We start from the raw sequence: 13,545 nt of genomic DNA on the forward strand, positions 1-13,545 counted from the left end.
CTAGGCTAAATTTAGGCTGTCAGTGAAAATCTAAAAGACGTCTAAGAATCGGCCAAATCTAGACTACTAAAACAGAAATGAATGACTGCACATATAAAGTCTGTCTAATCTGTCTATTTGACGACTAGTCTAGTTATTTATAGATCTCTATCAGATTTTCACTGACAGCCCAAGTTTAGCCTTGTTTTAGCCAAGCTACGTTTAGATGTCTATTAGACGTCTATTAAACACAAAATAGTTTGCTGATAACTGTAAGGTTTGATATAAGCGTTCTCCCTATGTGGATTTGAGGTATCGATTGACTCAAGTGTTCACGTTTGTTTAGTTTCAGAGTATTGATGACTCTCAAATTCCAGGAAATCAATGAAATCTCCAAGCAGAACATTAAAAAACCCTTCCCAGCGGCTCACTCGATTTCTCTTAATTGAACTGACTCGATTCTCAGCTCTTAAGATAAACCCGCAAATTAAAGCCGTCAGCGAGAGCAGGCCTCACAAAGCAGCTGAACAAACTCTAGTTGAGCATGTTTCGCGGCGCTGAGATCATCCGTTCATTTGTCTTGTCCACAGATGGAGAGCAGAAGTCTAGGTTGGCGCCTGGAGGAACTCAGACTTTCGCTATTATCCTTATTTTCGAGAGGAGGAACCCCGGCCTCCAAAAAAGCTCCTATTTTTTCTGCAGCGAGCTATTAATTATATATGGGCTGTATGCATATGGAGCATATGCAGGGTCCATATGGCCAGCCCTCAGCCAGAATCTCAAGCCTCTTCTTAATTAACATTTTAGAGGCGAAGCGCACAGAGAAAAGAGGGACATTTCAAAGCGGCTCTGGGAGCCTCTGACCTAATTGGAGTCAATGGAGATGTATGTAAATGTGTTAATTACGACAAGTTTCCGCGCTCTCACCGATAAATAGCACTCTTTGTTTAAAATGTTTAATTGGTGGGAATAAGGGAATCAAATGAGGGGCTTCCTCCATAGGTCCTAACGGGGGAGAGAGCGAGAGAGAGAGAGAGATGTGTATATGGGTTGAGGCATATGGCAATACGTTTGTGGTTTAGTGGCATGCGTAAGTGGTTAAATTCCTGAAATCAGAAGTTTCTCTCTCACACACACACACACACACACACACACACACACACACACACACACACACTTTTGTGGTTTGGAGTGAAGAGTGTAATTTCAGTGCCAAACAGAACTGCAGAATTAATGAGTGTTTCAACTACTTTTAAACCCACACTGGCTATTGTTTGGATCTGTTAGCCCCACCCCTGATCTCATGCCATTGGTCAAGTTGATGTTGTTTAAAAAATAGCCTGTAAATAGGTTTTACCTGTAAACTGTACACTTTCAGGTGATTGTCTGTGCTAATGTTGGTTGATGTGATGCTATACACTTTTTAAGGTGTTCTGAGTGGTTATTTAAAGGCTCGACCATCATTTAAAAACCCAAAAATATCAATTTGGTCATCTCATGTTTTTCCAAACAAAAATTGGACCCCATTGTCTTACACTGTAATGTCTTCTTTGCAGTGTTGGGGGTAAGGCATTACAAGTAATGCGATTTACGTAATAATATATTTTTAAGTAACGAGTAAAGTAACGCATTACTTAATAATATTTGAGCAAACACATTGCTTTCAACGTCCATTAATCTGTATATACGGCATGTATAGCGTCAGGAAGTTCTCAGAAGGGTTACATTATTCAAATTTTTTTAATGAGTTTTTTTGAAAGGTAAATGAAGGTGTAAGTTATACAGTGTGTCGTTAAATGCAGAGCTTCTCTATCTAAAAAAGGAAAAACACCCAAGTTCTGAAAGAGATAAAGCCTCAGGCAGTAACAAAATGCATTACATTTCATAAAAAGTAACTACGTAACGCAACTAGTTACTTTTTTGGGGAGTAACTCAATATTGTAATGCATTACTTTCTAAAGTAATTTTCCTCAACACTGGTGATTGTCTGGGCTCAATTTGGGCTCAAACAAAAATTGAACCCCACTGTCCTACACTGTAATGTCCTCTTCGCAGTGTTGGGGTAACGCATTACAAGTAACATGAGTTATGTAATAATATTACTTTCTAAGTAACGAGTGAAGTAACGCATTACTTCATAAAATTAAGTAATAATATTTGACTTATTTTTAAAAATGTAAGTCGAGTTACTTTTTAGATTAATCAATATGCTTTAAAAAATAGTTTGCTGAATTAAAATGAGTGTAATCACGTTGAATCCCACTCTCAATGAGAAGATTAGCTCACCGTGGCAGTGTTAATTTCAATGACAACATTTATTTTGTGATGAACAAGTTTCTACTGATGAAAGCTAAATAAAAATTAAGTGATGATGGCTACAGTAATAATAAAAATATACTGACATTTTTGTAGACTAATAAAAATGAGACGAGAATGTGATTGGGGGACCGTTTTTGGAAAAATATCCAATCAAAATTAATCTTGGTGTGTGATGCATGACGCACACACACACACACATTTGAAAATGAACTGATCCACAGTAGACACTGGATGCGATTACATCAACATAAGAGTAGAGTCGATTCAGCCGACTACAATCTTATGAAATTTAGTTGACTAAAACTAAACTAAAATGATTCGGAAGACGAAAATATGACAAACTATAATGGAATTTTAGTCAAAAGACTAAGGCTAAAACTAAATCAAAATTTGCTGACGCAAAAGTAGCGTAACGCATTACATTACATAAAAGTAACTAGTAGTGTTGGGGATCACGCATTACAAGTAATGCGAGTTATGTAATAATATAATTTTTTTAAGTAACGAGTAAAGTAACGGATTACTTTATAAAATTAGTAATAATAGTAATTAATAGTAATAAGTAATAATATTTGAGCAAATACATTGCTTTTAACATTCATTAATCTGTATATACGACATGTATATCGTCAGGAAGTTTTTAGAAGGGTAACATTATTCAAAATGAGTTTTTTTGAAAGGTAAATGAAAGTGTAGGTTACACAGTGTGTGGGTAAATGCAGAGCTCCTCTATCTAAAAAAAGATAAACACCCTGCATGTTCTGAAAGAGATAAAGCCTCAGGCATGAATGAAAAAGGAACTCAAAAGTAACTCGGATTAAACATAACGCCGTACATACTATAAAAAGTAACGAAGTAATGAAACAGTTACTTTTTTGGGGAGTCACTCAATATTGTAATGCATTACTTTCTAAAGTAACTTTCCCCAACACTGCCTCTTTGTATATAAAATATGTCTAACAAGTTTAAAACAACATGAGAGTGAATAAAAATAACAACCAAATGTTAATATTTAGATGAACTGTTACAAGAAGCTCCAATGAGAAAACAAATAAACCAAAAAAAATACACAATACCTTACAGGAACTTATACGCATTTATAGAACAAACAAATTTGATGTCGAGTACTCAAAATGATAGAGTTGTTCCCACTTACTAGATCAAATGGCTAATTTTCTGAGTTAAGGCAATTTTATTGTCGCTCACTCGCTTTCCTTTGGCTCAGTCTTGATTGATGCAAGCTGTTATATTCATTCATTCATTCATTTTTCTTTGGCTTAGTATCTATTTCAGAGGTTACCACAGCGGAATGAACTGACAACTACTCCAGAATATGTTTTACGCAGCAGATGCCCTTCCAACCGCAACCCAGTACTGGGAAACACACACACACACACACACTCATACACTACAGCAAATTTAGTTTATTCAATTCCCCTATAGCGCATGTCTTTGGACTGTGGGGGAAACCGGAGCACCCAGAGGAAACCCACGCACACACAGGGAGAACATGCAAACTGCCAAATGCCAACTGAATCAAAACTGAACTGAACTGACTCGAACCAGCGACCTTCTTGCTGTGAGGCAACAGTGCCAACCGCTGAGCCACCATGCCGCCTACCAAGCTGTTCCAGTCAACCCAAATAAAAAATAAACTACAATCAGTTACAGAACAAAATATAATACATTTATAAATTGTAATTAAGTTGATTCATCGAAAAATCAACAAGCTAATCCAACAAATTTGATCATAATTGAACATAATCCACAGGCCAATTTTCTAAGTAATCAAGATAATTTAGTTATTAGAGCTTGTTTTTTTATTAAATGAAGTTTAAATGACAATATTAAGCTGCTGTAATGATATCAACAGAATAAAGAATTGAATATTACAACTTCAACAAACTTTTCACTTCAAGGTTTAATGGGCTCTATGCACAGCTAGTGTTTTTCAGCCAATGATAAACCTCCGATGAAAGGTTAATAAGACTATTTTCAAATTTCATAAGCTTCCTTTTACAGCATCGATGTTGTAATGTCATTAAAATACATTCAGTTAAATAGACTTGAGCACTTATTTTGTTGTTCAAGCGTAAAATAAGATGAAAGACAGCAAAAGGATCAGCAGGCGAGTGCAGAAACTCCATTATAAATACTGGAGTAAAATAAACTCATACTTTAAAGACATGGCGGGGGGGAATGGAATTTAATGCAGTGCTTCTTGTCTGATCTGAGACCTACTTTATATCGTATATCTATCAGGCGGTGAAGATCACTGAATTTTAAAGAAATTAGACCTTAAACATGGCAATATTATAATGGAAAGACAGTTCACCGGAAGCGATGAAGCTGGCTGGCTGAAATCAAAAGTCCATGTGCATATACTCCATTTTTTTTAAACTACTCTAATTGAAAATGATTCAAAGATGATTCCTTGGATTCTTTTAAGTGGTTGTAAACTATTTATTTGTGGCTCAATTTAAACAAAAAAATTAAGTTGAACATTACTAAACTTGTTTGTTTAAATTTAACACAGATAAATTGTTAGCTAGAATTTTGCAGATATCATTTTTTCAGTGTACAGTAAATATGTCTCAGGCACTTTTTTCTATGCAACTCTTTAGATTAAGTGGCCTCTTCAAACCTAACAGCACATCTATTATCCCCCAACACGCCGGAAAATACATACCAAAGTTGAAAGCTTAAGGGATTTGAATCACCCCTAAAATATGAGCAATAGTAATACCTCATCTAGCGTTTGCTTACAGAAAAACACTCAGCTCTTTCACACAGCTCCAAAAGACACACATAATATATCTCATATCCACATCAATGCCGTTATCCATTCACTCAAACACAGTGTAACATATGTACCGGCTAACTTTACACAGAATATTCCCACTCATAAACACACACATACACACCTGGCTGTCCTCCACACACTGAAAAACCAGCTGGCTTGAGAACAATCAGCACAGGTCTCACTGATTTTCACTCGTTATTCTTTGTTTTTTGTGTGTGTGTGTGTGTGTGTGTGTGTGTGTGTGTTTGTCTCCAAACGACACAGCAATTACTATTAGCACCATTGTTTTTTATCATTATTATGATTTACTAGCCACCGACTCTGAGCCAAATCAGCCTGCTTATAAACCTGTCCTCTATGGCAACCGCATCAAAGAGAGAGAGATGGAGAGATGGAGGGAAAAAAAGAGAGAAGGAGTGCTATATAAAAAGGATGAAGCGTCCTTTCTCTGTGTGTCTGCCAGTAGCACCTCGGGGAGAACTGTTGGAAAAATGTGATTTTTCACACCAGCATCTCAGAGGCAATAGCAGAAGGAGAAGCGGAGAGACAGACCGACGGAGAGAATCTGGAATGAAAGACAGCCTGCTAATTATTAAAGCTCTGTTTGGGGTTTTGACATGAGTTTTTCTGGCCCCTGCCAAACCCAGTTTGCACCCGGCACCTCTGATCTAGACTTTCCCTGATTGGTGTTCAGGAGTGCTCCAGGTGTATCTAGGAGTTTGAGCATGTTGAATGGCAGTGGTGTAAAGAGTACTGAAAATCATACTCAAGTCAAAGAACCGCTACTTGCCCAAAATGTAGTGCAAGTAGAGTTAAAGTATCTGTTGTAAATATTACTCAAAGTATGAGTAAAAATTAGTATCACACTGTGAAAAGCTGATGCGTTTACATGCAGTTTGTGCAGGGATGTGTAAACGTAACATTCTGTAGTGCATTTAGTGATCTTCCTATATTCATTCGTTCCTTCCTTCCATCGTGTTTGTTCGGTCCTTCCTTCATTCATTCGTTTGTTTGGTCCTTCCTTCATTCATTTGTTCCTTCCTTCATTCCTACCTTTATTTGTTCGCTCATTTGTTTGTTCGTTCATATTTAGTTCCTTCCTTTATTAGGTCCTTTGTTCATTCATTCATTGGTTCATTTGTTCAGTCCTTCCTTGAATCCTGCATTCACTTGGTCCTTCCTTCGTTCCTCTCTTCATTCGTTCGTTCGTTCATATTTTGTTCCTTCCTTCATTAGGTTCTTTGTTCATTAATTTGTTTGTTCCTTCCTTGAATCCTTTATTCATTTGGTCCTTCCTTCATTCGCTCATTCAGTCGTTTGTTCATATATTGTTCCTTCCTTTATTAAGTTCTTTCTTCATTCATTCATTCATTCATTTGTTCGTTCCTTCCTTCCTTAGTCTGTTCAGTCCTTCCTTGAATCCTTCCTTCATTCATTTGGTCCTTCCTTCGTTTCTCATTTCATTCCTTCAACTCATTCATTCACTTGTTCATATTTTGTTCCTTCCTTCATTAGGTCCTTTGTTTATTCATTCGTTCGTTCATTTGTTCATTTCTTCCTTCTTTAGTTTGTTCAGTCCTTCCTTGAATCCTTCCTTCATTCATTTGGTCCTTTGTTCCTCCCTTCATTCGTTTGCTCATTCACTTGTTTATTTTTTCATATTTTGTTCCTTTCTTCATTAGGTTTTTTGTTCATTAATTCGTTTGTTCCTTCCTTCCTTAGTTTGTTCAGTCCTTCCTTGAATCCTTCCTACGTTCATTTGGTCCTTCCTTCGTTCCTCCCTTCATTCATTCGCTCATTCATTCGTTCCTTCCTTCCTTCCTTAATTTGTTCAGTCCTTTCTTGAATCCTTCCTTCATTCATTTGTTCGTATTTTACTTATTTCTTCATCAGGTTCTTTGTTCATTCATTCATTCGTTCATTCATTCCTTGCTTAGTTTATTCAGTCCTTCATTGAATCCTTCCTTCATTTGATTGATCCTTCATTCGTTAGTTCGTTTATATTTTGTGCCTTCCTTTATTAGGTCCTTTGTTCATTCATTCATTCATTCGTTCCTTCCGTCCTTGTTTCAGTCCTTCCCTGAAACTTTCCTTCATTCATTTGGTCCTTCCTTCATTCGACCCTTTCTTCCATTCTTCATTCGTTCCATTTAGTGATTGTTTAAGGCTGTTTGATGATTTCAGTCTTCATACAGTCGACATCCTTCATTTTTTCATCAGTGACATGCAGAATATAAACTGTCTCCGGGTCATTGCGTGTAAAGATTTTGGACATCTTCTTGGACATTTTTAATGCTTTCGTTAGGTTTGCTGCATTTATAAATGTCTTGAGATTGTTCAGTATCATGCGATTTACTCTCTATGTGCGATTTAATTGGACAGCAATCACAGGACGGATTTTTCTACTTTAGCCAACCACCATAATCAAGAACAAAAAGTAGTGACTGCAGATTGAAGGAAAATAGTGGAATAAAAGTACCGGTACAGCATGTACTCAAGGCAAAGTACACATTTTTTAAACTACTTAGTAAATTACAATTGCTGAGAAAAACTACTCAATTACAGTAATCGGAGTACTTGTCATTTGTTACTTTACACTACTGTTGAATGGGTTGAATAAACGTGCATGTAGGTGGCTTTGCATTATGGCATCTCATGTGCCAACACAGATGCCACAAACACAAAACGTCCTCCCATGAGAAGTTTACACCCAGAAACAAGTTCATGCAGCAGTCCACCAATCACTGCAGGGCACTGCATCCATGGCAACCCTGGCATGCTGACAACCAGTCAATCTAGAAAAGACGTTTCTGGAATTCACAGCCTCCATAACTAAGTCTGGGAGCTCTTTTTTTGCTTAATTTGAGCAAGTTTCCCGCCGTCCAGACACTTTAATCTGTCTTGAGTGCCTGACCTCGTTGACGGGGAGGAACGGCTTTGCATTTTCTTTTATTGCGTCGATCGCACAGGTGTGCTTGGCTGAAGAGGATGTTCATGGCTTTGAAAAGATTTGTCATGATGAAAAAATGCTTGCTGCAGGCAAATGTGGCGTTTCATATTCAGATCCAGCCCCTTACAGCCTGCAAAGGCCTGTCAATCTCACATTTAAGGTCTGACTTAAAGCACAAAATTCCCTTTCTAAACACACTGCCTGATGTGCTTGCTGTGCAAATATTTGTTCAGACACAATTACTAGAGCGGATAAGTGCTCAACTAACAAATAACTGGAAATTAAGTTGCTCAATGCTCGAAACTCAACATTTCTTTCACACACTCTGTATGATAATTAGACAGATTTAAAGAAAACGATCTAAAGAATTTCTCTTGCATATATTATGTGTTGTTTGGGGTTCTCAAGAAAACCATCATGCACAGTAAAAATGATATGATCAATTAGTGCTGACAGCATATGTTTTTAGGTCATTATCCATATCTTCCAAGGTGACTACTATTTAGAGCTGAAGAGATGCAAAAACCTCTGATATTTTGTCATTTTCTTTTAAAATTAGCTTTTTTTTCTCAGACTCCTGTGTGTAGGCTCAGTGATTTTACTTTTTATAGTGGCAGATAAGTTCTTATCATTTGGCTTTTAAGTGAAATAACTGAACATAAACACAGGAGGTTGAAAGAAATGCTCATTTTAGGAGAAAATTTCGGACGGCATTTAGAGGTTTTGCATCTGAGCTCTTCATTTGTGCACTGCAAAAAAATATATGATCAATTAGTCCAGACAGCATGTTTTGAAGTCATTGTAACTTAAACTAAGTTATTCATGTTCTAACTTAATTTTGTAAGCTACACAAGCTGCTTTAAGACAGTAATATAAGACAGTAATATAATGTTTTAACGTAATATAAGTTCAATTAACTCATAAGGTTAATTTGATTCATCTTAAAGATTTAAGGGCAACCAGGATTTTATTACGCTGTGGTTTAAAATATCACTCTTTTCTGCATGAAAATATGTGATGGAGTTTTCATTACAGTATATTGATGTTTAACATCAACAGTTTCATTCTGGCATATTAAATTCACAACCTTTATTTTTTTAAAGATGAAATAATAGTTGTATATTATAAGACTGATCTACACGCTAAACCCCTTAATAAAAAAAATCCAGTGAGAAAACCCTGAACATAAAATAAATCTATTCATCTTGCTAACTTTCAACGCCAATAATAAATAAACTCATTGTAAAAAGCTTTAAAAGTCAATAAGGCAGAAATGACCTGAATTTTAAAAGTTAAATAGATATAAATAGTCTATTCGGCTTGCAATCTTTTATTGCCAAAAAATAAATAAACTTATTTTAAAAGTATTTAAGTCAAAATAAGGCAGATCTGGTAATGCTACATGATGTGTGCCTAAATGTTGCCATTTATACGTCTGATTTGCTGATTGCTTCAGTTTAGATGCTGATTTGGAGAGATGATGCCTTGTCGATAAGGATTAATATTCAAGTACAGCTTTAATATCCTCTAAATCTAGCGGTACAACAAATAGCTTTAAAAAAGGACCTGCTGCATTAACACAAGCATTAAAAGACTAAAAGATAACCTATGCTCATCTTAGCATATTACTCGTTTTTTTATTTATAGATATTTTTACACTGTAAAACAATTATATGATCAATTAGTCCTGACAGCATGTTTTTAGGTCATTGTAACTTATTAAACTAAGTTATTCATGTTCTAACTTAATTTTGTAAGGTACACAAGCTGCTTTAAGTCAGTTTGACATAATATAAGTTCAATGGAGGGTTAATTTGATTGAGCTTAAAAATTAAAGGCAACCAGGATTTTTCTCTACAGTGTAGTAGTAGTTGTAATAAAATAAATAAATAATAATTTTAATAATGATAATAATAATAACAACAACACTCTAAAAAGCAATGGTTAACTTCAATTTACTTTTAAAAAATAGAGTAAGCACTGCCTTAAAATGATTAGGTAAATGAACTATGTGTATATTTATAAAAATGTAGTTGCATGAACTTAATAGTTCTAAGTTGCAACAGAAATACTTTACATTTTTAAGCAAAATCAACTTCCCTCTTAAGGCAATGGATTTACTTTTTGAAGCAACTGGTTTTTACAGTTGCTATACAAAATTTAGTGTTATTAATGCTTTACAGCCCTCTCTATATATATAGCTACAGACATTTTATAACAGATATGATCTGCTTTATTGATATTCGCTGCTAAGATTGGAAAATTAGGCTATACTTTCATCCCTCAGCGATGAGTTGTGCTTTTTATTTCTAAACAGCTCTCCTTAGACATCTGAAATGTGTTGGCGAAGATTTCTGAAAACAGTGGGAAAGATATTGATTCTCATAGCACGTACCATTGTAGTTCAGGGGAATTTGCCAGCTCTCCTCAAAGACCCATTTTTCTTTAAAACCTTCAGCGTCCAAAAAAAAGAGGAGAGGGAGCGGGCGCACCAGTCGGTTTCTTCGGTGATACCGGAAGCGAAAAAAGAACTCAACAAGTCGGGCTGTTTCCCAGAGTTTGCTCCGTCTGAATAAAAAACATAAAACTAAAAAGAAACGAGTAAAGCTTTCTCCGCAACGATGGATTATCGACGTCCGCGGCCACTGCTCGTATAACCCGAACTGTTCCGTCCACAAAACAGTGTTTCTCCCGCTGTCATCGACTGAGCGACGGAGCCCCGCTGTCAGCGCCGACCGGGGAAATTCGCGAGCTCAGTAGAAATTCTCCGGTGTACTGCTCGCCTGAAGACGTTCTGCGCGACAGTGAGTTATTTTCTTCGTCTTTATGTCCTCAAGTCAGTTCCTGTTCATGTTGACTGCATCTCCCTCTTTCGATCCTCCGACTGTCCGCACCATAACGGGACCCCCGCTGTTACCGGACAGATGAAAGCGAGAGGCGTCCTCAAATGCCGTCGCAGTCAGTCAGTCACTAACACGGGCAGTGCACATTGCGACAGTCTAATCCGCAGACGCACCGAAGGGATCTTGCTTGTTGGCTAAAAGCTTATACTGACGCTGTGTTTAAAAGGCACGGGATGAGTAAACGTCCCCTCCGCGTGAGTAAATATCGCTTATCGCCTCGGTCGACCCGGGGTAAGCGGGTCGGGGAGGCGTCGAACTGGTAAATTATTGATCAATGTAGCAACTGGCAGCGTGTGGCGCTCCGAGGCCGGCCGGTGTGGCAGCTGCAGCTTTGGGGCATTAGTAAGGGCTGTGGGAAAATCATGGACGGCGCGGATTACTGAACACCAAGACAGACTGTACACACACACACACACACACGGGGTGGAAAAACACTACTCAAATAGAGAAGGAGCAAAAGTGCGAACGCACAGAAATAACCAAGAGTTTGAGCTCGCCTGCTGTATGGTGACCGGCGCATTGATTGTTCAGTGAGATTCGGGGGGGGGGGGGGGGGGGGGGGGGGGGGGTCATTTTAGGAAGAGTTTCTGTTTATAATTTCTGGGCGCAATTTGCTGAAGTTCTGTTCGCGCGGTCCAAATTGTCTTTTGGCGCCCCTAGCGCAGTTGTTTAACTCGATTATTTATTATAAGACGCTTAAACAAAACACGATTTTTGCGATTTATGTATGACAGCGTCAAAAATAATGAGAATGTAGGCTATTATGTCAGCTATATGTAAATATCCATCAGCTGTTGATGGTTACCATCTAAATGTGATCGTTAGAAAAGGTTTCATTTAGTATGAAATAGTTCTAAGAACTTTTTCGAAAATTAGAACGTTGTTTGGAATGAGTGACGTATAATTCTATCAGGAAATATTTCGAATTTGGCGGGTAAAATGTTAAAAAATACACTGTAAAAAATCCTGGTTGCCTGAAAATTTTAAGCAGAATCAAATTAACCATTGAATTTATATTATGCTAAACTGACTTTAAACAACTTGCGTAACTTATAAAATTAAGTTAGAACACGATTAACTTAGTTTAATAAGTTACAAAGACCTAAAACATATGCTGTCAGTACTAATTGATCATATATTTTTACAGCGTACAAATGAAGAGCTCAGATGCAAAAACTTCTAAACGCCGTCTGAAATTTTCTCCTAAAATGAGCATTTCTTTCAACCTCCTTTGTTTATGTTCAGTTATTTCACTTCAAAAGCAATTGAAAGAACTTATTTGCCACCCTAAAAGTAAAATCACTACACAGGATTCTGAGAAAAAAAACTCATTTTAGAAGAAAATATTAAATGGCATTTCGTGGTTTTTGCATCTTTTCAATTCTAAATAGTAGTCAACTTGAGACAGTTTCAGTTCTTGCTACTAGCATTGCTAGTACTACACGTGAATAGGCAGTGCCATGAGGTATCCCGTACAGCCGGTGTCCCGCTGAGTACCGGTGTCTCGTGCCATCCTTCAGATTGTGTTACTTCTAAAAAGCCACAAACAAGCACCAACAGCCCATTAATAATACAAGAAAGTGCATCATCATAACCTTCCGATGGGAAACCGTCCAACAGGTGCAGCATCACTTATTTATTTGAATTAACATGGAATTGCATACATTCAGCATGTTTATACTTAGGGTTTTATAACTTCAGTCCCGATGGTGCAAAGTCGTCCGTTTATAAATGTGATAGCCTTCAATTTTCTTTGATTTGTGCTGATCAACACTCGTGTATGCAGGACATAAATGGTGATTTAAATAACTTACATAAGATCTGAGACCAGATAGTTTATTCAGAAGATTAATTTCACAACCCACATTTTCCAGGAAAAGTCTTCTGTTCTGATGTTTCCTCAGCCAGATTTCTTAAGGGAAACATGCACGGGAATGATATGAGCCACATGGTGCAGTTCTTCTTTAGTTTACAAAATATGTATAATATATAAAACTGTGGATTTCTAATTAGTTTTATTCATTAATTATCTAATAAATACGCATATATATATATATATATATATATATATATATATATATATATATATATATATATATATATATATATATATATATATATATATATATATATATATATATATATATGTAGGCCTACCACACATCTTTACTCACAAATTAAATAATAAACTCAGAGTCTATTTGAGATTGTATTTAGAGTTATTCTTAATATAGCTTATAATTATTATTATAAGAAGCACGCTTTTCAAAGTTTATTACAAATAATTTAATGAATGATGCAGATTTAGAATTTTCGAAGACAATTATCTTAGTCTATTATTATTATTATTATTAATATTATTAGGTGTAGTCTTTATCAAAAATATGAGGAAAACTAAATAAGAATAAAAATAAATGTATAATTACAACGATGTTAAATAATGATCAACTAGAAAAAAAATCATTTATTATAATTTGTTCTTGTTATAATGAATAAACAAATAACATTACTGGTAAAAAAAAATATTAGCCCTATATAGAAATAAATATAAAGATATACCCCATCGTTGGTATATTTTCTTTTTAAAAGAA

General features: G+C 36.1%; 1 protein-coding gene across 5 annotated transcripts in view; it reads right to left on the bottom strand.

The window, feature by feature from the left end:
• The window catches only part of LOC130224827 (nuclear factor 1 X-type-like), a 223,034-nt gene extending 211,697 nt beyond the window's left edge, over positions 1-11,337 (bottom strand). For 3 of the 5 annotated variants that reach the window (XM_056456508.1, XM_056456504.1, XM_056456503.1), the window contains exon 1: positions 10,447-11,336. In XM_056456508.1, the coding sequence (XP_056312483.1) occupies positions 10,447-10,449 (3 nt within the window). In that variant the 5' untranslated portion in view covers positions 10,450-11,336. Of the gene's footprint in view, positions 1-10,446 lie in introns of all 5 variants that reach the window. The other 2 variants (XM_056456507.1, XM_056456509.1) reach the window with 2 other exon arrangements.
• Positions 11,338-13,545: the final 2,208 nt, after the last annotated feature.

This window comes from Danio aesculapii, chromosome 1 (assembly GCF_903798145.1).
Source record: "Danio aesculapii chromosome 1, fDanAes4.1, whole genome shotgun sequence".
In the NCBI taxonomy this organism is placed as follows: Eukaryota; Metazoa; Chordata; class Actinopteri; order Cypriniformes; family Danionidae; genus Danio; species Danio aesculapii.